The following is a 26,327-nucleotide window of genomic DNA, read 5'->3' as shown; positions in this document are numbered from 1 at the left end:
ACGTAGCTTAAGACTTCAATCTCATCCTCAGTCCTGGGGTAATTTATAAGTTTGGATGTTGTTCCCTTTTGTCCATTTTTCAACCTGACCAATAAAACAGTGTTTCCTTATCCATTAATTTTGAAATCCTTAAATCCAAAAACAATCCTTAATCCATTAATTGGAACTAGATACACAAGATCGGCATAGAACTGTCTGTCAGATTTTAACCTGCAGTTGTTTGTTTCAAGCATAACTTTGGTCAGAGAAGGGTCAGCATAGTACTTTGTCTCTTACTCTTACATAGACGCATCTTTAGTCTGGCTAGCTGCAATTCTGTCTCTAGTGTAGCCACAATGGCACGAACCTTAGCCTGGGATACACAGGTGAAACCTGTGCTGAAGATCAGCCCAATTCAGCTATACTCTGTCCTATTTTTATGGTCTGAAGTCCTACTCCTGAATGCAGTGAAGACAGAGCTTTAGTTTCCAGTTCCACCTCTCACACTTGATGTGTAAGCCAAAAGGATGGCATCGCTAAGCTAATTAATACCTGTAGCTCCAAATTAACCTGTGGTTTCCAGTTTGTATGGCATGCCACTACCAGCAAGAGGGAGGCTGGGACCAGAATTCAGCTCATGCTCTTGCAGATCAGGCAGCAGAGCACATGTCTTACTGTCTTGCAAAAGTCATGTATTGTCTGCACTTTATTAATGCAAATGCCTGATTCTTTGTGGGCCCAAATTCAGTAGAGTTTTTGTTTTCCAGTATACTAAGCAGATATGCTTAGGAAATGGATAAGCGCAACAAAATTGTATGGTAGAGAGACAGTATACATTAATCTGTTACTGCATTTTAAAGAACAGCTTTTAAATATCTATGCAGCATTCAGGGAGTCTTTAGAAGATACATTAGGAACCCAGCAGACCATGCCACGGGCCTTCCCATAGACCCTGATTATATTCAGGGTTTTTTAAGAGCAAGTGATATCTCTCTGACAAATAGAAATGACTAGTTTCCATGGGAGAAAACATTTCAGACATTTTAAAAATGCAAATTAATATTCCTAGTAAATTGCTGTGAAACACAGAAAATACTTCAGACCACAAAAGCTTCTGCCAGGGTCTGTCTTCAGCTGCACTATATGATTGAATCTAATTGATGATGAAAGACTTGATCTACTGCCATCTCAAATGAATTGGGCTCCCTCTGTTGTTGCTGTTAGGATGTTGATCTGGCCCTAACTGTATGACAGCTTTTGTTTTTCATGTTAATGATATTATGGTTAGAATCATACAATGATATAACTTGAAGGACATACAGTACATGTGGCAGAAGGATTTTCTTCAGTCATGCATGCTAAAGATTGCAAAATATATTCAGTTGCCACGGTTGTGTTATGCCGCTGTCTTTGAAGGTGTTCCTTTGTTAGGAATTAGAAGACACTGTTCTAGGAGCTACTTCCAAAAGACATGTGCTTATATAAAACAGCGAACTAAAGCCTAACAGTCTTATTTCACTCCAGAAGAAAGGGAAGTGAAGGGATTGCATCTATTTAACCTGACCATTTTTTTTTCACTTTTGTTTATAAAGTAGTAGTATGTTATTACTCATGTCCTCTTTCTGGGAACTGCCATTTATGTAGCTAGTGAATTTTTGGTGGTCAAATTAAGTGTTTAAAATAGAATTCATACAAAAAATTCCTATCTGGCAAACCTATATTTTGATGAAAATTATTACAGTTGTGTTGCAAAGAAATAGTAAAAATCACTTAGTACATTCACATAAGGAAGGCAAGTGGCACTCTCTTCCCCATCCCCTTTTCCGATGAAGTAACCCACCAGAGGCGACATGGCAGGTCAGTACTTGGGCTGGGAGAAGAACCATTGCCTGCCTGCTGCTTCTCATGAATAGGCTGAGTGGCGAGACGCATGCCTTGTCGATGCGGCATTGACGATTATCATTAATGCATGGACAGTCTCCAGTGATCCCCCCTGCAGCGATCACTGCACACACATGCTTGGAAAAGAAGAGATTTGGGCTAGGGATGGAAATGATTGTCTTTCAAAGCAATAGCTATAGAGATAACCACAGCCCCGTAAGTTGAGTGGGTTGCTACTGTATTTTTGAGCAAAAGACATCCAAATATTTCTTTTCAATATACCTCTTCCCAGTATCTGGTGGCTGCTTTTCATGGAGAAATCAACTCTCCTGTGCTCTCATTGTTCATTCTGTAAAACAGCAATACAGATAAGGACAAAAGGCAGACAGAAACTAGGAACAGAACAAGGACATGGGCCGGCAGGAAAGCAGTATGTGATGTGTCTTCCTGTGTGTGAATGGGAACAAACAAAAACAGTGTAAGCATGCTTTTTCTTTTTCTTTTTTTTTCAATAAATAGTTTTCTTTTGACTTACTGAAAAATGGTTGTTTGTTTGTTTTTTCTCTTAGATTCTCGGACTCACCTTTGCAATGACCATGTATTGTCAGGTAGTCAAGGCAGACACCTACTGTGCATAGATACCATTCCCAATCTCTCTGCTTCTCCTCCAAAGGACACAGGAGAAATCTCCTTCATGCTCATTCATCTGACCTGTTTTTTGGGTTTTTTTTTTCCCCTTTGTAATATAAACTGTGTATAATGCTATCTTTCTGAAGATTTTTGTGAATCACCCCACTTTACTGAAGGAGGAAGAAAAGACAAACTCAGTACTTGAACTGGCCCAGGTAAGAAGCAGCCTTGTCTTTAAACAGAAGAAAACCTCCAGAGAACAATGGTTCCTTTTCAATGGCCTATGGCAAGACTAAGGAGGTTGCTTACGGGAGGCTGATCTGCAAACTGATGTTGTTAGGAAAAGATTGCACTGAGGAAACCTCTGTGAAAGCTGCCAGGTTGCCTTCTAGCATATCACAGTCTGGAAGAGAGGGTGTAGAAAATGAGTATTCTTCAGCATTCAAAGAAGGTACAGAGTAGCTAGCACTGAATGCAATTGAAATATTACTCCAGCTCGCACACAGGTAGAATGTCAAGAGCAAGCTGCCCTGCCTCTAAGTGTTTCAAGATGATTTTGTAGCCAGGAGAGGATCATCTTCAGAAATATGTTAATCATCTCATGTGCTGCAAAGTCAGGCTTTTAATCAGAATCTGTGCAGTGACATCTGGCTGCTAAGGGAAGTAATATTGGACATTGTCTCACTTACTAATTGCCAGTGGCATTATAGATTGTTGGCTGTATATGCAATATATATTCATATACACCTACTGTTCTAAAAGGAGGTGAAATACCTAGCATCTAACCTCAGAAAGAGGGAACCTTTCTATCCCATTTTACATTCCAACTGAAATAACTGAGTATTATTTCTTGTAGGAGGCACTATCACTTATATCTCTGGGAAACAAGTAATTACCTTCAGCTGTATCTTCATTTCAGTAAACAACTTGTGAGTGGGCTCTCTGTCATTCTACTTTTTTTTCCATTCCTGTTTCAAGTTAATCTGCCAAAAAGTATCACTCATTTCCACACCTGAAGATCATACAACGCTGTCAGCTGTTCCTTCCCTGAATGTCACCATTTCATTAATTTACTCCAGGATACCATCATCTGCAGGGATGATAGAGTTTGGCTTGCTGAGGATAAATCTTTTGCACATTGCTCATCTTTCCTAGAGTTATTAAGACTTCAGATATTTTTATGCTTAGAATTTTTTTTAGCTGCTTCCTTACAACAGCCAAGGCACATCAGTCTTTGTTGGAAGCGGAGTCACCTCTCATTTTTGCCTTTCGTACCCATCTCCCTCCTTTTAGCTTCAACCGCTGTTGACTAGAATATCTCCCACATTTTGTGGGATTTGCAGAAATCAAAGTTGTAACTTTCCTTTGCCAAAAAACAGCCAGCGGTTGCCTGATTTCTTCCCCCTGCATTGGTAACTGAAGTAATTTTAGTAGTACCCTTCTGTGGGAACCATGGCTATGAGGTTAAGAATCAGATGCTTATCATTCAAACAAATTGCAGAGAATTTCCCACCAGCAGGCAGCCCCAGAAAATGCACGTGGGGTAAGGAGTGGCAGAAGCATCCTGGGGAAAGCGGACAGCAGGGAACAGGCTAACGCAGCGATCCACCCGGCCCGTTCCCCATAGCCAGCTTGCCCGGGGCCTCTCTGCTACTGCCAGGGGAGGGGCTAGACAGCCCAGTGCCCAATGCAGTCAGTGCTACTGCGACAGACTAGAAGCATGCATCAAGTTCAGGCACACCGCAGCAGGTCTCAGCTACAAGTGACACTTTGCGTACCTTGATTTAAAGGCAATTTCCGACAGGAACGCTGGACTCTTCCAACCAAGATACAGCAATCTCCCAAACACCAGTAAGTAATCCTTTTCTGCACCTGCACCATTGGACAAATACTACTCTCACTGCTTATTTTTTTTCTCCTCATTGATTTCCTGCAGTCTTCTCACCCTGAGGCCCAAACTACCCCATGTTTTTTGGGGATGTGCTTAGGACAGTCTGCTCTGTGAAACTGCAAGTACCTTTCAAAATCCTATGCCTACCTTTGCGAAGCAACGTCTGTAGCATCGGGCACTCACTTGTGCAGGCTGAGTTGAAAGTAATACATTACTTGTGTGTATTTTGTGTGGCTTCCCAATCACTCACTATTACGGCAACCTCATCACCACTAATGGATTTTATTGCCATACCAACAAGCCACAAATGTTAACAGACCTCAGTCCAAGACAGAGGTTTAACTGAGTGAGTAGCCCAAGAATACAGAGGACACCTCTGCCTTGAACAAGAGACTTACTCTTGGTGTTGTAATCACCAAGGTCTCACGCTCCACTTACTGAGCTGAGACAGACCTGCAAACAGTCTGGTTCTTTGAGAGCTGGAGAGGTGGTATAAGTAAGTTTTTTCCTCCCTCCCTCCATGCTTTTCTCTTCTTACCTGCATAGAAGCAATTCCAAGTAGATGTACCATTAGTGGAAGTTCTTGCCATGGTTTATTATAATAGTTGTACTCACAGGTGCTCCTGCTGACAGCTCTGAGTTTCCACCACTGAAAAGCAGCATAACAGAGTGATGAACACATTAATAAAACATTGATTTTTTTTTTAAAGAAAGATAAAAGATAGACAAGGCTATTTGTAGCAGTCCCTGCCATTAAAAATTAACACAGCAAGAGCAGTCCTGATGGCTCAGTTGATGAGAGCAAACCGTTGTGCAGTCGCGCTCCCACAGAGGGCACCTCTCATCAGTTTACCTGCGGGTGGTGTAGGGAGATGAGAGACCATAACCCTCATCCTGCGAGTCTCCTAATAATGCGTGCTGAGCTCTTAGAGAAGACGACTAGACTTCAGCAAAACCTACAGAAGAAACAAAATGAGAAGCAGTAGAAAGACTGAAGACAAGTCACCCTTTCTGGTTCCCTCTAATCATTTGCCATGGTTTAGGCATCTTTACAAGATAAACTGCCTTGGTTTTCAAAGAGAAGATATAGGCAGTATGGATAATACTCTACTTGTAAATCCCAGTCACTGCAACAGCAACATTCAGCAGTAACTCGGGAGGGGGAGCCAAACTCCCTCTTGCATTGCAAAAACACTACTCTTACACTGCCAACAAAGATGTTACTTACTGATAGCCTGAACTGGACTATTTTTCTATATTTGATGTTATTAAGTCTCTTCACATAGGCCACCAAACAGATGATATGGTGCTTAAAGCATTACCAACACAACCCAGTTTCAAACCTCTGCCCATACTGCATACAGCAATACACAAGCAAGCCTCAGATTTATCATATTTTGTTTTTTAAAAAGCTGCAGCCTTTCTTCATCAACAAAGTCTGAATATTTTGTGATGTGTGTCACAGTAACATTTTTTTTAAAAGTTACATAGTATGCAGAAACTTCAGAGTGAACTGGTTGGTTATGATTACCCTGTAGTACATAATGCACCCTTTTACAAGGCTGCTTGTATTGTAGATATGTAGAGCAACACAGAAGTCATTCCAATTGCTTCTATTAGCGTTTTTCACTTTTAGTAAGGTCTTTTATATTATTTTCTCATCTTATTTTTGAACATGGAGGAGGACTCAATACATTCAAATTGAAGACAGACTCGAAGGCAAAAAAAAGTCAGAGATTGAAGCCAAGCACTCCTAATTTATGCTCATTATGCTTTCTGCTTAATAACAAGGTGTGAAGGAATAGGGCATACGGCTGGACCTACTGAATTCAGCAAGACCAAGAGTTGGCTTTTAGGTTCAGTCTGATATACTTTTGGCTCTTCTGTCTTTCCATCTCCACAACTGTAAGAATATATATAAATATATATAATAGAATGTGTTTTATTTTCTTGTACAGTAACTGTCAGTAGCAGCCAAATCTTATTGCTTGTTTGATAGAATTATTTAGCTCTACATCTTATAGCACACAATCAATGAAATTCACTTCGGTTTCTGTTTTATGAATACTTATTTACTCCTTCCCCTCAAATCCAACCTTCTAAAGGTTTTTTTTCTTCCATTTAATGATTACCATTTGAATGCAGCGTTGTATGATTTATAATACGGAGAGGAAGAAACTGCACAGAAGCTATATATTTTATCTAGCATCAGCAATATGGCTGCTATGCAAATCCATCCCACCCCTCACTTCTCACAAGCTAATTAAAAACTGTTTGGTTACATCTCTCAGTGCATGTGGCTCTAAGCTGCCTCTTCCCCCATTCATAGATAGGACAGGAGGTTGTCAGTATGGAAAAAGTTAAAAGCCATTCACATACCTGATGATAGCTTCATTGTTGTGCTGTAAGTGTGGCATTTATTTTAAAACCAGACTTACTTAACTGGTTTTACCTTGTCCACATTAACGTTGTCCACAAGGATTCACGCTAAGTGTGAATGATCTTCATAGATACTGCTTTAGACAATTCACAGTAAGAAAACAAGTCAGGACTTACCATGGGAAATTTTGTTTGGAGCTCCTTTGTGAATTCTCTTAGATTGTCACCTGTATCTTATCACAGCGGACAGGTCTCCTCTGTTCCTTGGATTTTGTCACTGCAACAATAATGATACATTTTTGTGCATTCATATAAAGAACAAAATTTAAAATATACATTTTATTTTTTAAAAGTTATTAAATATTCTTTAAAGTTTACAACAGAATGTCTTTTGTATTCTTTTTAATGAACATATTCACACTGCAAGCTATACAGTGAGTATATACATACCCAAAGATGTGTGTGCATGTGCACACACAGAGTGTATGCAATAAAAAATATATAGCATACTTCCCTTTTGTCATTTCTCATTACATAAATTTGATTTGGTCTGTCCTTGCTTATGGATTTTTTTTTTCCAAGTGGCTCACCTGTTCCCAGGTAAATTTATACTCCTTTCTGTTTCCTGTTTAAGGGCAAGCTGAAAGTATGCAAGAGGCAATATAGGTAGTATTTCAGAAAATACTGGGGGCTCCAGGTTTACTGTTGATGTAACAAATAGCATGTAGACACAAAACCCATTATTTTCTATTTTGAACTTGTCTATGTTACTGATATTTTTGAAACAAAAGGTTTTCTTTTCTTCTGAGGAGGTGATTGCTTAGATTCAGATATTAACTAGGAAAACTCAGCAAAGTCACAGCAGCCCCTCTGCCGAAATGGCCCATTAGGAACATCGGTACCAGCTCCAAAGGAGGTCTGGTTATACTGGGCAGCTTGTGTGAAGTCGTATACAACACTTTGCCTTTTCCAGTACAATTTATTGCACCCTCTAGTTCAAAAGGCTATTCCAGTTTTGCTGGTGAAATTGCCTCTACATTTGGTGTATTCCAACACAGGAGTACTATTAAAAGTTTAAGGGCAGAAATGGCCTGAAAGTGGAAGGAACCAGATGTTTTAGAGGTTGTTGCAGGAAACTTCACAAAGGATAATCCAATCCTTGGTGGAAGTTTCTTCCAACTCCCGCAAGTCAGTGGCAGGTTTGCATTTCTTGAATTTTCTTCATCCTGTTAAGTGTACCACTAGATGGTCTCATTAACCACATCTGTCTTTCATTCTTCTCTGAATTCCTTAAAGCTTTTGGCTTCAATGTTATCTTCTAGCAGTGAATTTCACAATTCCATCATGCCATATACATTTTTTTTAAAAGAAACTTCTGATATGTATTTTAAACACGTTGCCTTTCAATTTCATTAATTCACTGTCACTTCTATACTTCAGAAATGCTAACTTAATGGAAATTTATGGGCACAGAGCAACTCGATTACCTTTACAGCCTAATTTGTCTTCCCAATAAAGCTTAAACCTGAGTAATAGAGTATCCTGTTGATTTTCAGGATCCCATCACTTCAACATACCTACTAAGTCAAGTTTATTTTCCCCAACAGCTATCCTACTTCAGTTGTCTTTGCTTTCTGAAATACATGTTGGCAAAGCCACCTATAGGTGTTTCTGTTTTAATCAACAGCCAGCCCAGTATTTCAGCTGGCATCCTGCTATTTTTCTCAAATGTACTTAACACAACCTGGGAACTTCACACTTACCTGATTATACTGGCTGTGCAACATGAAGAAATTTTTGTCTACAGGGCAGTGCTGCTACAAATGAAAACATGCTAACGCATTAGCAAATAAAAGTAAGAACATATAGAAAACATTTCCAAACAGGCTTAAGTGCAGTTTCATTCAAAGTTTTTGTCTTGAGGCATCAGAAGTGCAAAGAGCCCTATGTTTCTTACCTTCTGATACATTAGAAAAAAACTCAAATGAAAAATCATTAGTAAATTACACAACATGTGCAATTTGAAAGGCTGCTTTTTGGAAGTCCCATCAGTTGACCATGTAAGGTCTTTCTGCTCTGGGCTTCCCCCCACCCTGTACAAATATTTCTCCACAGAAATACTGTATGTCATTCTGTTCACTAGAAATTACAATTTTCATTGAGCTGGAAGTACAGCTTAGCTTACATTCCCTTGCATAGCCAGAAAGCATTCACTGCAATTACTGTACCATACTTACAGCAGTGGAAGTTAGACAGCTGCACAGGTTGCTTATGAATCACCTCACAATGCCCGTTCTTCAATGCAGAAATGACTGATCAGTCAAAATGATTTCTCAAACTCCCTGGTATCTTTTCTGCAGAAATTGCTGTTGAGACAGAATGCTTTGTTATTACAGAAGTGCTTAGCAGAGACTTCAGTGTACATGCAATTAAAGGAATAATTTGATAAGACGGGATCCTTATCCAATATAAACCTCCTATTACATTCCCATGGAATTCCCTATTAGTACAGGGCTACATTCCCTATTTGTATAGGATTTGGTTCCAGTGACAGCCAACAGAAAAAAGTATGTAACTGTATATAATTATATCTATATAAAAACTAAGTTTTGTACAAGGTACAACATAAAAAAAACCTAAAAACTGTTAACATGTATTGTTTACGTATTTATTTTACCATGCTGCCAGTGATAAAGTTTTAGGTATAAAGTACTCATCCTGAAGATAGGCAAATTGCTACAGAAATAAAGGGATGTCAGGAACTGGCTTGTGAAAGTCTATTTAGAGGTACCTCATTTCACTCCTCCACAAATACGCTTGCTTGGCTGTAAAGCTTAAGCTACCTGTACCTATCCCCCTTTATACACATGGATACTTGGTTAATCACAGACCCAGTCTGCCAAATGTAGAGGGAAAGAAATGTCTGTATTTTATAGCTTTAAGTGCCCAAGGGTAGGCACCTTGCATGGTTTTAGGCAGTTTAGGTTTGCCACTGCATTAGGAGACCACAGCCCCTACACAGGAGAGAAAAATAAGTACCATAACCATGTAATTCATGTCATCCTACATAGGAACCTAACCAGGGAGTAAGCCTGAATTCCTTTCTGAATGTCCTCAGTTTCCCTGCTACAGGCCTACAACTGCTAGATGAGTACTGTTACCAAGCAGAAGTGCCACTGGTTGCTTCGCTTTACCACAATGACTAGTTTAGCAGGTTTTTTTTTTCCCCTCTTTTTTCCTTTACCCAGTTTACCTTGGAAACTCACTCAGTGCTAGCATATCATCCACACACACAATTAACTACTTCTGATTATTACATCTCAGCTTGGATAATAAGCATCCAGGATACTGAACTGGCTGAAAAAATGCCTCAACCTAGAAACACTCCCATTGCTGTTCTTCTGAAAAGCTCACGTACATCCACTCACTACTGAGGCAAGTGGAACACTGTATGCATCCCCACATTTGTCATTGTGGTAGCTTGCCAAGATAAATTCTACCTCCCCACCTCCAAATGTTTTCAGCTGGCTTTCATTTCTCAAGGAATTGAACCCCACCTCCCCACCCCACAGGGGGTTAATGCCATATACAAACTCAATTAAGAAGCAGCATCCATAAAAAGAGCTCTTCGGTATGGTCCAGGTTCTAGTGCTTTCTTGGAAACCCTCCTCTCGCTTGCTCTCTGAACAGAAACCAGATATTTATGACAGTAAAAGCCCATAAAAGCTTCCCTGCACGGAGCTACATGTGACAACGGGGTTTTTGGGAAACAGCCACCTGTGAGCTCAGTTGCAGGAATGGGACACACGAGTCTGTCAGAGAGAGAAACAGAAACAGCCCTGCCCTGCCCTCCCTATTCTCCTCATGAACAGCTACGTCACACTGCTTGGTTTTTCAAGAGCAGGGATGTCCCTAAACTTCATGGTTGAAAACAGTCCTGCTTTTCGGGGGAAGAATGGGAATCGTGAACTCAGGCCTGTGCACAACTGAAGGAATTGTAGATTTGCAAATGCAAACAGAAGAATTGGATTGATGTGTCATATAATTACCCACTCACTTCCCCTAAACAAAATAACTCACCAGCTTGAAAGTATAGCTTGTTGTCATGGAACTTGCTTGATATTTGGTGCTAATAAAAAAAATGAAGTTTTAACGCTCTTTCCTGTGAAATTGATGCATTAAAGTTCTTCCCCATTAAACACTTTCTTACTCATAACTGTTCACCACAGCTGGTTACCCTGACATAATACACCCTTCATTATCAAAACATCCTTTGAAATAAGTGCTCACTGGTTTAAAAGAAGAATTATCACATGAAAAACTGACATAATTAAAGGCTTACTGCAGATCATGCTATCTTGTTTCTGATGGAATCAAGAGTTAATGTACATTCAAAAAATCTACGTATGTATGCTCTTCTCAGAACCAGAATATTCCAATACAAGCAATCTTTGGTTGCTACAGATGACACAGGACTCCAGTTTTCCAAACTTCTATGGTATTACACCATAGAAGGTGAGAAAGGAAGAAAAGGGAAGCTAAAAATCACAGATAAGAAGAAAACACAGATATGAGAGAATGCTGTCAACAGATGAAAGAGCTAGGGAAGCAATATTTGGCACCTGGGCAGGGCCTTTTTTCCTCATTGTAAGGTACAGAGCAGCATACCATGAACTACATGGTGAGCCCTTTCATGACACACACTATCTTCTTTTAAAAAGATGCTCCCAGAGCCAAATCAGGGATGTAGTGTATATACAGAAAATTCTCTCTATAAACTGTTCCAGCTAATCCCTATGATTTAATGGATTTCAGCTTTTCGAGTCTTCTATAAACTTACAGACGGTGATTCCCAAAGTTCTAGGACTGACACAACCCTTGTCTATAGTGTGCTGTTATTCAGATCTACAGAACCAAAGCAGTGATGCCCTACCGTACGGCAGCCTGGGACAACCTACTGTTCCTGGGATCTTCTATTGCCCAGGGCATTCACGCAGGCGACTTCCGAACAGCGGCAAAGCAGCTGCTACTGTCACTGGGGAAAGGGGAGCAATCACCAACCCCACCTCGAATACACAATGGTGAAAGGTCTGCAGATAAATGCTAAGTGCAGCTTTGCTTACCTGTTTTTCCTTGATCCTGCTTTCCTGTCCTCTTCCAAATTTCACACTGAAATCCCATCTACTCCCCTCTTTGGTGACGCAGGATTGCACAGCTGCTGAAGGACACTGGAATAGTCAGATGATGAAAATGGTTACAAGGGTTACAGACACTGATTTCCCTTATATCCCCCATCTTTAGTACTTCCAGCCTCACAGGAAGATCAATCCAGGCAGCAGTAGCGGATGAATTTGTATGTAATTTAAACATTACTGAAAACTGCTGAGATCCATGACATTTAAAAGAACTCAGAGTGTCACGGCCAGTGTGTCACTGGTCCACACACTCACATGGAGTACAGTGTCCTGCAAGTTAAAAAGATTTGTCAACATCAGTGCAATTATACAGAACATGAGGATATTCGGCTTTGCAATCAGATCTAGCACCAAACAGCAGAGTGCCCTGGTGCCTTATTTATACAAGCAGCTTCTTGCTAAGCGTAAACAGAAATATGGGACAATACTGCCATTGTCAGTGCTGATGGTGTGAGCTTATTTCATTTTCATTTTAATTTAGTGAGCTCTCACTGAAAATTAAAGATTCCCTGAGAGCTTTACAGCATGAAGTGAAGTGGCAAATTAAATTGAAAATTGAGATAATCCTCAGAAATGTGTACACAAGTAAAGCAGCTTTAAGTCCAACCACCTCTCAGACTAGTAAATTCTTGTATAAATAATAATATAAAAAAAATCTCCTGCAATGAAAATATTCTCAAGGCTTTCAATTTGTTTGAAGACATCCCAGAATGCATCACATTGTATCTACACTATCGTCTGCAGTGAGACCACTCAGATCTCTATCAGAGAATGATAAAGTACTGATGTGAGTTAAGTGAACCAGAAGTGCCATAGCATCTCACAGCCAGGAGTTATTAAGAAAAAAAAAAAAAAGGGAGGAGGAGGAGGAGGAGGAGGAGGAAGGAGTCCGGCTGAGCAGGTCTTTTTTGAATTTCTTCTGGCTAGCTTACTAAGAGCACACATCTCTAGCCTCAGCAGAGTTTTCATTTCAGCTTTGCATTCACCCTCAGTATTTCCACATAGCAACATTTACTGATTTGAAAGCATCAAGATCTCTGTTCAGGTAAGAAAGTTGCTCAGCGTGGCTCTGCAACTCCTTCTAAAGTCTGGATAAAATTGGTCCTGCGGCAACAATATACTAAGAAGTGGAAACCCTGAAGGAATGACATTCGGGGTGTACAGGCATACACAGAAGGAATTTAAGCCCCAGGAACGAAAGCAGATTTGCCAGTAGGCAAGGTTGTGCTGTAGTTTCAGTTATGTCTTCCATGCAATTTTTGAAGCAGAGAACATGATGAATCCCCAGGGAAACTGCACAACCACAATGCCTAAGCATATTTAAAGATTATCATTCAAGGCTTTCAAATCCAACTCTATGTTTCCATTAATCCACTGAGCTGGCAGCCCAATCTCACATTGGCAGGCTCACTCTCCCTCTAACAATAGAGAGCTTATTAAATATTAAGGTCTTAATCTTAGGTACTTCTGTATAACTGAAAAATCCTGAACAGTACACAGAAGATAAACATTTTTCAAGCAAAAAAAAAAAAAAAAAAAAAAAGCCCAAAAACATAAGGTGGTATTAGATAGAGGCAAATGTCCCCAAACTAGCAGGAAAGCTGTGTAATAAATCCATTCATTTTAAAGTAGCCAGTGTGCCCCTGCAGTCACATGCTCCCCCACTTGTCTAGACACAATGTTCACTGGCTCACTTCTGAAGGACAAAAGCTCACTTTTCTCCTGCCCTGAAATGCCGACTTAGCAATTAGAAAGAGGTTCACAGCAGGATTCACACTGCTCTGATAATGCTGATGGAAAACACTGGACATGTAAAAGAGAAAGATAAACACTTGGCAAAAGGTAGAGGGACCGCAGCACATCTGATCGTTGATCTCCACTATTTTCCATTATACTGTAAAAAAAAGCATTCAGCTGAGACAGCCTAATTTTTAAGCAGAAGCTAAGTAAAATGCATAAACTAGATACGTATCCAATGAGAGATTTTTTTGAAAAGTCATTTTCCACCTAACATGAAAGGGGAGAGTCTGAGTCGGATGGATTATTTTCCCCCTGTATTTCAAGGGGATCACTTCAGATCTAGCACAACTCGGATGAAAAAAAAGGAAAGGTTTTAGCTGAGATTCTTAGCTTTTTCATACTGCTAAGTCATTCCACTGGATCCAACAGTAAATCGGATGGTCACCAGGAAAACAGCAGCAAATTAGGTTCCTTCTTGGGAAGCTCTTCTGCAGAAAAGAGGCCAGGGAGCTCCCACAAGGGTGCCAGAAACCTGCCAGGCCCCTCAAATCAAAGATCATCCGCCATGGGGAACGCAAGCAGTCCTGCTGCACCCTGGCCAGTCCTGGGAGCTTGTCTTGAGAGCGTGGCTTACTGCATGGCCTGAGGAACAAAGACTTTCCAGGTTTCAAGTAGGTCCTTGGTCTTCTTTCTCTCTATGCCCTTGCCTCCAACCCAACTTTTCCATTGCAGTCAGATCCTCAGCTCTCAATTCCAAATCCATGGAGCAGATGGAGGGTCTTCTGCCGCCTTTACAAGCAAACTACTCTCTGCAGAGCACTGTTCCCCTGTGGGCCAGCACACTGAAGCCCCCCCCTCCACCTTGCCGACAGAAACCAGAGGCACCGCATCTTCCCCACAGACAGAAACATCAACTTGAACTTCCCTTTATAGACTCAAGACATGTTCAGATTTCAAACAACGGTCAGACAGACATTACACCACTAGGAGCAAAACTTGGATACTGCCCAAAAGGAAAGAAACAGGGGGCCTAAGAGTTCTGCATGCGCACACGCCATCCCAGAAATCAGTAAAAGCAGCATATTGGATTTAGTGCTGGGCTCAACCATGATGAGGCAAAATCCAAGCAGCTGCCCGAGGTACAACGTAACTGCACCTTACTACAGACCGAGAGAGACGGCGCTGCGCTCTGCACTACAGGACGCTGCCTTGGCAATGCCGGTAGCCGACAGGCACTGCCATTCCTGATACACTACCTGCAGGTGGACCTGAGAGAGTACTTGCCAAAGGGATGCACACACCCACAAATTTTTCATGGTGCTGTCAGATCTCAAAATGCAAAGTTACAGTTAGGATGTATTCGGCTAGAGGTTCAGCTTAGGCTCAGCCTCATGTTTCCCTGGCCTATGTCATGTATATGCTCATCAGTATGGAACAAAGTATTTCACTATTCATGTTTGAGGAACACGATTAACATTTCATAAAAATGAGTTCATCTCCATCGGCAGGTACTACAATAAAGTAAGAAGGTGTTGAGGGCTAGAAAATACATGAGGCTTCAAAACCTTGGGAGGGATAAAATAGCGTTCACAATTCTCTAAGTAGTTTTGTACTGCAACTCAATCCCTTTATTAATAGGGAATTAGAGCAATCACAGCATTTGGTATCATTCAGTACACACACAAAACTCGTGTATTAACTCCTGTACATTCAAAACTCAGTTCAGTTCTACCACAATGATACACTCATACACTGTACACTTTTGTGTGTGTGTGTGTGTGTACACTAAGCTTAGTTTGCTTATGCCTCATCCCATACCTGAGCATCTATTTTATAAGAACAGTCTTTAGAAATGCTCATGAAAGGTGCTTGCAAATACTGCTTTATGTAGAAATAATAGAAAATAAAACACAGAATCATTTTAATGGACAAAACAAGCTGCAAAATCTTTTGAAAATAAATCATGTTACTTACATAAGCACAGGAAAGTAATTACTCTGATATTGTGCAGAATGGTCCATGAGACATTAAATAAAAACAAGCTTTTCAGCTTCTTTATAGTATCACAGTTACTAAGTTCTTTTATAATCTCCTGATAGATAAGCCAAGCTTGCCTTGCCATAAATTTTATGTACCCCAATATAAAGCTTTGCAGGCCTATCTCATCATAATTTAATTTCTTTCCTTATCCCTCTTAATTCTCAAAGTTTAATTTAACATTGGCAGAAATGAACTGGACTAGTTAAAATGAAGGAGAACAGCCATCATTATGAATGCACATTTTACCAGTCTCCATCCAAATACTTCTGCAAATAAAAGGGATTTATTCTCCCAAGCAGTCTTCAGACCAAGATCCTGCATACAGATCTATTAGCACTAACTTGCATTTTGACAAAGACCATATATGGGACACAATCCATGACAGAGACTCAAAACAAGGGGTGCTTAAGACAATACTATGCAGCACCATAGGGTTCATTAATTTTGTGCAAATAATTGACCTTCAGCTTCACTTTTTTAATTTCTGATTGTTTCTGTTTGCAAGTTTCTGATGTACGTTTTCAATGGTAACAGCAAAAGGATGAGACATTTATCAGACCATAGCTAATTTTTGAACTAAACCAAACATCCATCCTCAGGGTGAAGCACATTTGAGAGGCTGCTTACAAAACACAGCCTTTCAGCCGGATAACATCAGAGTTCTGCTGTCTGACAGAAAAACCAAGTTTTACAGTGAAAAAAAGCCTTGGATGGAGATAGGTCATCAGAGAATTCAGAAGGCTTACCAGCTGGTGGCTTGCTTTCAACACTGCTTTTCCAGACCACACCAATACTATGAAAATGCAAAAACCATTTTCATGTGCAGCGGGCCACGCCATTACCCTGCTTTGCTAGCCACTGCAATCATTCTGGGTGACAACTCCCTGTCCGAATTCAAACACCGGGCACCTGCACCGTAGAATACTTCTCACTAAGCAAAAATTTCATTATGTTGGTTTTGCTCTGAAAATAGAAATAAATTCTTTCAAATGTGACTGTTTACTTCCAGAACAGCCCCAAAAGAGTGATTTGATGCTGCCAGCGGAAGTATCTTAAAAAGGGCAAGAAAAGGGCATTACCATGAAAGCAGCACTATCAATAAGAACTGGCTGAGCTATACAACCGCCTGGCACACTCCTCCTCATCAGGCAGGGCCACTGTCCACTCCATCATTCCAAATAATGCTTTTAAATTTTGTGCAGCAGGGGGGAAGGACCTTCTTCCTTCCTTTGATTCCTCCCGTTCTTACTGAGTCAACACAACTGCAGGAGATCAAGCTGGACTCTCTTTTGGTTTGAGATTCATTAAAAGACTACAGTCAAGCTGCAGCTGCACTGCTAACTTCTGCTTCAAGTATAAACAACAGTAAAAACCCCTGGACACAACTGGGCTCTGAACATCCAAATCAGTGGCAAAACAGGGCTGGTGGCATCTCTAAGCAGCAATGGTACCTGAACGTCAGCAACGTTTGAACACACACATACACAGAGACACACACACACACACACAGACACTTTGCTTACAGAGAAAATGGCTTAGGCCAGAAGGTTGAGCAGCAGTTTGACTCAGATGTCATGCAAACACAAAAACCACGCAATCGTTTTCTGAAGGATACAAGCATATCCTCCGACGCGCATACTCAAGCAAGAGCAAGAAGCACAAGGCTGGCCATGCAAATGCAATCAACTCCAGATCCTTTTCTCTGTTTTGAGCTGAACCAGGTAAAATGCAGGAAATGCCAGGAGTACCAAGGCACTGGAAAAAACCTTGCAGATATTGGGGGGTTGGCTTGGAGAGAAGGTGCCTGACAGGAAGAATTTAGCTAATGGCAAGAGGACTAAAACTCCATCACCCTCCTGTCAAAGTTTATAATCACAGACTTTGTTACTGGGAAAATATTCAGGCCTTTCAAAAATCTAGCTACTATCTTTGATTTTCTGGCTTCTTGCTGTAGTTTATTCCTCTACCTGACAGGATGCTGTGCAAATAACTATTTCCATTTATCCTCTGTAAATTTACTGGTCTCTGTATCTACAAGGAAACCCATTTTCTCTTATTCTGTGGTGGAGAAAGGAGGAACTCATTACTTTTCCTCAGGTTCATTCAGAATAGCAGCATGCTGAACTCCCCCCCTCCCCCCCCCCCCGCTCACTCAAGCAAGCACACAACCCCATTTCATTGCCAACAGACTATTTCCAAGGGAATAATTTTGAGAAGACCCTCACAGAGTCAGCGAGGAAAGGACCCTGTTTTGGCTTGGCTTGTCCTGGTTCCTGATGATTCAGCAGTCAGATCTGGCTGGCAGGTGATGGGATAGAGAGACAGAAACCTTGGCTCCTGTTTGACTTTATGATGGACTTACCACACGACTTTGAAAAAATAATTTTCTCCTTTGTTTCCCCATCATCCTTTGTCTGCCAGGTGCATTTAGGCTTTGGACTCTTAGGAACACTATCTTCTTCTAATGTATACACTTTCCCTTTCTCTCTTCTCCCACATTTTCTGATTGTCTTCCACTCTGGGAAGCCTACCTGTTATTTTAATTTAGGTATTGTCCCTAACAACCAAGGGCTCCTGAATACCTTGCCAGAGAGAGAGAGAGAGAGAGAGAGAGAGAGAAGGCTTCTGATATACATGATAAACGAGTTTAATACCACACACTCTTGCAACTCAAATAATACACCAACAGGCAAACCTGGGAAGGCAATAGGTATTTGCAGTACTCATTTTGTGATCTGCAAAATTCACTCAGTAACTTCATTCTCTGCCAAAAAGCATTAAGTGAAGCCATCAGAACAGTACCCTTCTTTTTTACAAATATATTGGCCAAGAGCACAGCACTGACTGTGCCAAAATGTTTCCTGCTCCTTAGCTCCAAGAAAGAAACGGCTCAACGCACAGAGAAGATCTGGGGAATGCGGGGGTCTCGGTTTCTTTTGCCAAGTCTAGGCTGAAAGGAGAAAGCATATCTCCTCCTACTGCCTCTCCCACTTCCCTCCAGCAGCAGTGAGCACTGTTTATCCTTCCTGCACTCTCCACCACCTGAAGAGGGGCTCACAGATAAGCCCAATAGCTGCCTTCACAAGGAGCAAATCAAACCTAAACATGAAATTTGGATCTCTCCATGCCAAAGGTTTGAGCACCCTATGTTAGAGAAAACAGGAGATTCCTCATTCTCCTGGGGATGACTACTATGCTTAGCACCTTATTTATATTATTATTTTTTGCTCTCATTAAATTAACTGATAAACCTGGCTAAGTGAAAGTCAAAACTTACTGCACATTCTCTCTTTTATTAGATGCAGTAATCCCAAGTCCTAAAGCAAATACTAAAGGTATAATTTAGCCCTCAGTGCTTTCAAATAGTTAACATGCTTCCAAACTGGGTTTTCAAGACTTGAGCTCAGCCCATCTTCTCTGTGCAATTGCATCTTCGTGTCAACTACAATTTTGGGGTTGATGTGAACAACAAAAGAAGGAATTAGATAGAATTTTAAATAACGGCACACTGTTTGACAAAGAAAGTCTATCTAAAACAAATCCAAACTAACAGCAAAAGCAATTTAATTCTAATAGAAAGTTCTGAGTTGAAAAACTTAAGCAGCATGCAAAGAACTAATACAGCAGATGACCATTTAGTGCTGTAATTCTAAAAGCATCACTGAATAAAACACTTTCTAATGTTAATTCAAATTAATGATACCATCGAGTTAGCCAGATTCTGGAAAAAAAAAAAATTGACTGCTTTTAAGTTATATCTACAATTACAACACAAGAGACAATATCTTCAAAAAGACAGGTGCTTGCCACAGGGACTTCAGAAGAAACTATCTGTCTGCCTGCATGTGCAGAACTCACCTGTGTCAATTATTCCAAATGCCTCCAGCTGGGGCATCACCAACTCCAGAACCAGTGCAAAACAAGGGGGCCTTAGCCTCTGCCCAGAGCTTTTTCACACTAGCATATGGTATAGCAGAGTCAAAACAACACAACTGCCTGTTTTACACAAAAGCTCTTAGCACTGTCCTGAAACAGCAGGTATCTCCATGGGGGAAATCAGCCCACAGATAGCATCTCTGAGTACAGTTCAGCACTGTCAGCCTACCACAATATAACTGTAGCAGAGATGGGGAAAAGGGAGCCAGTTCTGCAACTAAAATGGCATAAATTGCCTCTCCCCTCCTTGAAGTCACACAGTGCTCCTGGGCACCTTTTCCTAACTTTCGCAGCACTACAATGCTGGCACTGCTACTGCTGGGCCTTCATCCACTTATGAAATACAAGCTTGTCCACCATTGGCATTTATTTTGCCCAGCTTCCAGAAGAAACAAAGGAAAACATGCAAGGGTTATGAGAAACATAATGCTAGTCAACTAACTTAGAGCATCTGAACTTTACTGTCCCACCAGGGTTCACCTAAAAATCAGAGGAGAAATATTAAGGACTGGGTAAAAATGGACATACCCAGTCCTAAATACTTTCCTAAGCTGGGCAGAGATTGTCTGTTTCCTATTTTTAGTCACAGTCCCATTTACCACACCTGCAAAGGGAGCATGTACCAAAGACTCTTCTTCACTGCAGGAAAACTCACTGAAACATATCAAAGCGCCTTTCCTATTTGCAGATTGTAAGGAAGAATAGGAGGAGAAAATTAGTGTTTTACATTCTGTCTTGTCCTCAGGGTATTTTTTCAACTACCTTAACACTTCCAATGCAATAAGGAAGAGAAAACAATATACTCAATCTTACCTTTCTGAGCAGGATGAGTGGTAGAGATACCCATAATGTACAAATTTACATATTGGAGGAAACTTGTGAAACGGCAGTCTTCTGACTTCTGCACCATGCATGCTGATCTTGAGGAAGGTGAGATACATCACTCAATCAATCCCAGCTGCAATCACACACATAGCAGGAACATTAAATAAACCTGGTCCAAGAAATTGTGCCCAGATTTACAGAAAAATGCAGCAATCTGCAGGCAATCTTACAGCAAGTCACTTGCACAAAAAACACATTGCACGTATTCTAGAAACTTGGAGGGTCTGTGCCCTTCCACCACCACTTGCACATCTGTTGCAATTTCAGGTAAATGAAATGAGGAGCATTAGGATGTCTCTAGAAAGTCAATATACTCCTTATCTACACTGAACATTTACACAGGAGCTTCATTACCTCCCTTCGAAAGAAGATGTGAGCAAGGTAATGCCCCATGATGAAGTTCTGCTGCCAATGGGCAGTCGGCTGAGAATTCATAGAGAGAGAGGGGCAACTTTCTAATACATTTTATGCTTTGCCTTCCTACCTTAGACAATTGCTAAATCTTATCTTATGAAAACTCCACACACTGAATGGATCAAAATACGATCGTCTGTGTGCCACATAAAGGCGATTCACGAGCATCACTCTGCTCTGCTCTCAGCAGTCAATGCGGAGAATTAGTTTTAACTTCCTGGAAATCAGAGTCAGGAAGAGCTTATTTTACTAAGTTTTTAAGGAACATTTTTTGATTTCTATGGAAATGCTGTACAGATATACCATAACCAAACAAGCATTAAAATACATCTAGAAAAGGTAAGTGATATGAATAAGAATGTAAAACAACTAAATGTTTTAAATTTTGAGTCTTAGATTCCATCCAGCTAATTTGTTTTTGCAAAGTAGCATTTTGTAATAATGTTCTAGTTCCAACATAAGACATTTAAAGGCAGGTTTTCAGCTTTTAATCTCAAATGCTAACACTCGTAGTAAGTGGTCTTATTTATTTTTGCAACTTTTTGAATAAAGAGTGTTAATCAAATTCTATTCCAGTTATTTTTAATTTTTTTTTCTAAAGAGAAGATTCTCCCCCAATATAGAATATCAAAGTGATTGCACAGTAGATTACAAAATACTGATTGAGGCTCACTTAGCTGTACCTGCTAAAAGCTTGTGTAGTGCGCTATTTTAGCTTTAACGGTGTTAATTTTCACTCACCACCTAGAAAAAAGATCACTGAGAAATGGAATTCTGAGGAATAAGTAAAATAGCTACATAGAGTCTCTTCAAGCTGCAGAAGCAGAGTCCATTTGCTTTGTGCTGCCATGCGTTTAACTGAAGGCAACAGCAAAGTTTACCAGACACCTCCCAAATTCAGGAGCAACTGTAATGACTGTTCCTATGAAGAGCCATTAACTTTGCAGTCTCTACAGAGAAGTATGCACAAAACACCACTCCCCTGCAAAAACTAATCACCACTAGTAGCTCCTAATAGAAGCAGAAAAGGCTATTCTGTGTTTCCACCCAAGCCCATAAACACCACTAAATTGTTACCATTTGATCAGCAACTTTTTATAACTAAAAAGCAGTAAAGAAGCTGTTTTCCTATTGTCATCCTTCCCTCCACCTTGCCTCTTCTCTCTCACTCCCAACTTTCTTACCTGGAAGCTACCAAGAAAGAAATAGTGACGTATCTTCTGGCCATTGATTCTGGAGTTTGAGACCTACATACGACTACAAAATGGAACAATAAAATAAAGTACAGAATGAATGAAGTAGCATCTCACAATGACACGGACTAAACAATTTAGTTTGCACAATTCTCTGTTAAAACTGTGACTGCAAAGATTCTACACAAGCTCCAGTTTTCAAGACAGATATACTTAATACCAGAGACACCTTTCCCGATGTAGCATGAGATACCGTTATCCCATGAGTACAATCACTGTGATCTTTCCAGTATTCAGATAACTCTTTCCTGTCTTGATAAAAGACAGCCCCAGCTTTGCTAACTGTTAAAATGATGTGTGGAACAAAAATTGACAATAAAAATATTAGCTTCATATAAAAGGCTGACTACAACAGAATCTTTTTTCCTCAATGAATGCAATAAAAGCCCTGCAGAAAAAGGAATTTATCTGAACTCTGCATGAGTCTAACCCAAAAAAATGAAACACGGAGAAACACAAGAGCATGTGCCCGTTGTAAGAAAGCTCTGCTTTGCATAAGATAGGCAAAACTTCCTGTTATTTCATAGCTTATTACACTAATATATAGAAATTTGCTGTTGCAACAGAATGAGATGATAGAGCACAGCTTGTTTTCTTAAATACATCATAGAAAACTGAATGATGGAATACTGTGTTGAAATAAACACACTTCCACTTACCATTTGCTGTACTAGACATATGCTGTATTAACAGGAACACTAGATATCCATACCCTGGTCATACCCTTGATTCTTCATGTCCAATATCTTTGGCCCTGCAAGTACTTAATTTAAGGAGTACTTGCTTCTAAGCAAGAACAAAGATTTTACATGCATATGTATTCTTTTTGCTTTGCATATCAGGAAAAAATATGTTTCTTTGCATTATAAAACAAGGCTTGCCTTGTTTCCAAAAGGACAGAAATTAAAGTCACCCACCTAGTGTCATGGTTCTTAGAGCAGCGCCACCACAGCCCTCCCACCCATCTTCTGCCCTTTGCCCAGCCTGCCCCACTTGTCCGAGGGAAAGTCATAAACATGGGTCACTGCTGACTCCACTTTCACACCAATGTCTCTCTCCTGTGTGATGCTTTCATGCATGCAATGAGGTACAAATTCCAAAAGAAACCTGTCCTCCTGTTGGATCACTGATGGCATACAACTTTGTGGATTCTCTGGTATCTAATAAAAGGCAAGTTGACACTGCCACACACTGGAAAGTTAAACAAACACAAGACACAAATCCATTAGAAGTCAGTCCTCATTCATTCTGGGAGCCCACATGCCTTCTGGTACTCACTTTTCTTTTTGAACACTGAATTCAAAATAAAGAATTATGCCTACTTTGTTTCTTTTGGAACATTATTTATAAAAAACCAAACATGTCTGGCCCTTTAGAGATAAAAGGCAGCATCCCTGGCCTCAGGCACCTGTAAACCATGGATGGCTCAAACTCACAGTGCACTTCACCATCTGGTATTTATTTTTCATGACACAGCAAGGGTTAGCTTGATCCTTTGACACAGAGGTATCCATTCCATCTCTAAGGATGGAAAAGACACTTCATTCTAACATATAACTGAGCTTAAAGACAAACATAACACTTGAACTTCACAGAGAACCACCATGGAGTATTAAAAAAGGGTGAAAAACATGGGATAAATTACATGCATCTTTTCTAGAGAGGAAACAAGAAGCTAAAATGAAACACCCTTTTCTTCCCCAGCCCTCCAATTTTGAAGTCTCTAGTTATCAGATGACATAAAAATGTATGCCATTTCAGATCACCACCCCTTCCATTTTTTACTGGCCATGTTTTTCTGAAATATTCTGGTTCAGTAGTGCCACTGAAAGTAGAAAAAAAGCATAATAGAATTTAATTCTTGTGCTATTCTGGATACCATTGCCTGAGTGACTTTAAATTGCTTTTGAACGAACTAGAAAGTTCAAGTTAATTGAACACGAGGATTCACATAGCAAATTATCTTAGCACTAATGGTATGGAACAAAAAAGCTTGATTAGTAAGCCCTGCTGGATACTTGCAATGTGAGAAGTCGAGAGATGCCAGAACTAAATCAGAGAAGTGAAGATCAATAGTTCTTTAATCAATGGTGGATTACAGCAGGATTTATTCTGCTGAAACCAGCAGGGGCAGATAAATCCCCCATGGAGATTAATTACTGGGAAGGGTGGATGCAAAGAGAGGAGTGTGGTTATCTTTGTGACAACTGTAAGTGGCAAGAAGAGCACCAGAGGGTGTACAGAGCTATTGCCTGGATCTCTGCTTCTAACCGGCAACTCCCTCATCAAATTCCCAGCACTTCCTCTTAGTTCGTTCCAAAAAGCTGCCTTGAAGCCCATGTATTTCTACAAACACAAAACTTATGAAGTGAAAAGCAGGGAGAATTTCAGAACAGTTTGGGGGCTTTGTTTTTAAACTGATGGATTTTTAGAGCTTTAGGTTAATAAAAATTCTGTATCGTGGAGGTTAAAGCGCCAATGTGCATGGTAAAGGAACAACAGCTGTACTTGGACAGATGCCGATCACATTCACAGCACCCACTTAAGCCGAGGGGCAGTCAGCTCTGGGGCTCTGAGTATTGGGGCTATCCACGTAATCCATCATTGTATGCATACTTACCATTTCCACTATAGCCTTTGGTGTTAAAAGTTATGGTTCCCACAAACTAACCACTAATGCATAATGCACTAGTGTTAAATACTATAAACTGAGACACTAAGCAGGCTAAGCACAAGAGAGAAATCATGGAGTACCTCCTGGATGCAAAAATGAATTAGAAACAAGTCATGAATTGAAATTACTGTCATTTTGAACTACTTACGGAATTTATTAAAATGAAGAACAGAGCTAACAGCATAGCTTGCCAACATTTGATTCTCTACCAGCCAGAGGGAAAGATATCCAATTGGTCCCCCCCATCCTTATTTTATGCCTACTTACATTAACAACAAAAGACAGCAAGATATAGAGGGTCTATCATATATTAAATTGGCTGGACATAATCTGATGGATGTATTTGTTCACTTACCAGGAATTGTTTCGACAGGTGTCTGTCTCAAACCTCGATCAGACGGTATCAACTTCTCAGTGTTGTTTTCTTGTAGAAAATATTCCAGAAAATGCTCTGAATTCTACTGCCATCCCAGCTGTGCTGTTCTATTTTCAGTGACTGTGAATTCAGGAACTTTAAAAAGAAACTTCTGTGTTTTATCTCTGGATTTTATCAGATACTAACAATCATGTTTATATAGTACATCAGAAAAGGTTCTTTATTGGGAAAAAATTGCATTTTAATACACACCTGATATAAATTACAAAAATTATTTTTAAAAATCACCTCTCCAGAATAACCAAATTAATTGAAGGCAGAGTCTCAATGAAGCAAATAAAGTCTTTTGCAGATAGTCTCGTATTTTAAAGCAGGTCATAAAAATAATCCAGGCCTTGTCCAAGCTCCCAGATGGATATTCCAGTGCCCAATTCTTTTGCAAGCTCTAAACGTAATTGGATGGACTAAGACAAAGACACACAAAGCAATCAGCTTTTACTCAGTGGCATTAGACATCCCCTGCTGCCATTTCTTCACACCATTATCAGGTTTTTAAAAAATAACTATCCTTGAACCAGATGCTGAAAAGCCTAACGTCCGTATTTCAAATATTCTCTGGTTACCAAGCAGTCATTCAGTGAGAGACAGTTAATTGCACCAGTTAATTCAATGACCTAATACATGATAACTACCTAAATAGACAAAATACCATAGAAATAAATCAGACTTCTGAACTATGCAAAGGACTATTCTAATTTAGGCTATCATTTTGCAGTGTATGGAAATTCTAACTCTTCACAGAAGTTTCCCAAGGATAAAATAAAACTTTACCACTGAAGACAATTAGAACAACTTGTCAAATACCACCAAGGTCTCTTACCTACCCTTGCCTTCTTCCAGGACAGAGTCATAATTTTCCATGTCAGAATTTCATTTTAAAGAGATTCTGGGAGATTAACATTGAAAAATATCCTTATCTGTGCTACAGGCACTGATTTAGATATTTATAACGGAAATAATGCTACAATTTATATTCTGCACGTCTCTCAATTCA

At 40.1% G+C, this 26,327-nt stretch overlaps 2 protein-coding genes and 2 long non-coding RNA genes across 10 annotated transcripts in view; 1 reads left to right on the top strand and 3 right to left on the bottom strand.

The window, feature by feature from the left end:
- LOC112988041 (uncharacterized) overlaps positions 1 to 2,231 on the bottom strand; it is a 58,494-nt gene extending 56,263 nt beyond the window's left edge. For all 4 annotated transcript variants that reach the window (XR_010389546.1, XR_010389547.1, XR_010389545.1 and 1 more), the window contains exon 1: positions 2,143 to 2,231. This is a non-coding gene — a long non-coding RNA (uncharacterized LOC112988041). The remainder of the gene's footprint in view (positions 1 to 2,142) is intronic.
- The window catches only part of TSPAN4 (tetraspanin 4), a 356,522-nt gene extending 348,229 nt beyond the window's left edge, over positions 1 to 8,293 (top strand). For 2 of the 3 annotated variants that reach the window (XM_026108255.2, XM_026108254.2), the window contains one exon: positions 2,430 to 8,293. In XM_026108255.2, coding sequence (XP_025964040.1) covers positions 2,430 to 2,498 — 69 coding nt within the window. In that variant the 3' untranslated portion in view covers positions 2,499 to 8,293. Of the gene's footprint in view, positions 1 to 2,220; positions 2,339 to 2,429 lie in introns of all 3 variants that reach the window. The other variant, XR_003260436.2, reaches the window with a different exon arrangement.
- Positions 8,294 to 9,003: 710 nt separating this feature from the next.
- On the bottom strand, positions 9,004 to 23,196 carry LOC112988047 (uncharacterized). The gene is made up of 4 exons (XR_003260440.2): positions 22,155 to 23,196; positions 20,485 to 20,629; positions 11,884 to 11,988; positions 9,004 to 9,126 (listed from the first exon to the last, which is right to left on the bottom strand). It is a non-coding gene; the product is annotated as an uncharacterized LOC112988047 (long non-coding RNA).
- A 2,270-nt stretch (positions 23,197 to 25,466) lies between these two features.
- The window catches only part of CHID1 (chitinase domain containing 1), a 118,281-nt gene continuing 117,420 nt past the window's right edge, over positions 25,467 to 26,327 (bottom strand). For both annotated transcript variants that reach the window (XM_064513170.1, XM_026108266.2), the window contains exon 13: positions 25,467 to 25,737. In XM_064513170.1, coding sequence (XP_064369240.1) covers positions 25,639 to 25,737 — 99 coding nt within the window. In that variant the 3' untranslated portion in view covers positions 25,467 to 25,638. The remainder of the gene's footprint in view (positions 25,738 to 26,327) is intronic.

This window comes from Dromaius novaehollandiae, chromosome 5 (assembly GCF_036370855.1).
Source record: "Dromaius novaehollandiae isolate bDroNov1 chromosome 5, bDroNov1.hap1, whole genome shotgun sequence".
Classification (NCBI taxonomy): Eukaryota; Metazoa; Chordata; class Aves; order Casuariiformes; family Dromaiidae; genus Dromaius; species Dromaius novaehollandiae.
This window is presented reverse-complemented; position numbering and strand designations above follow the sequence as displayed.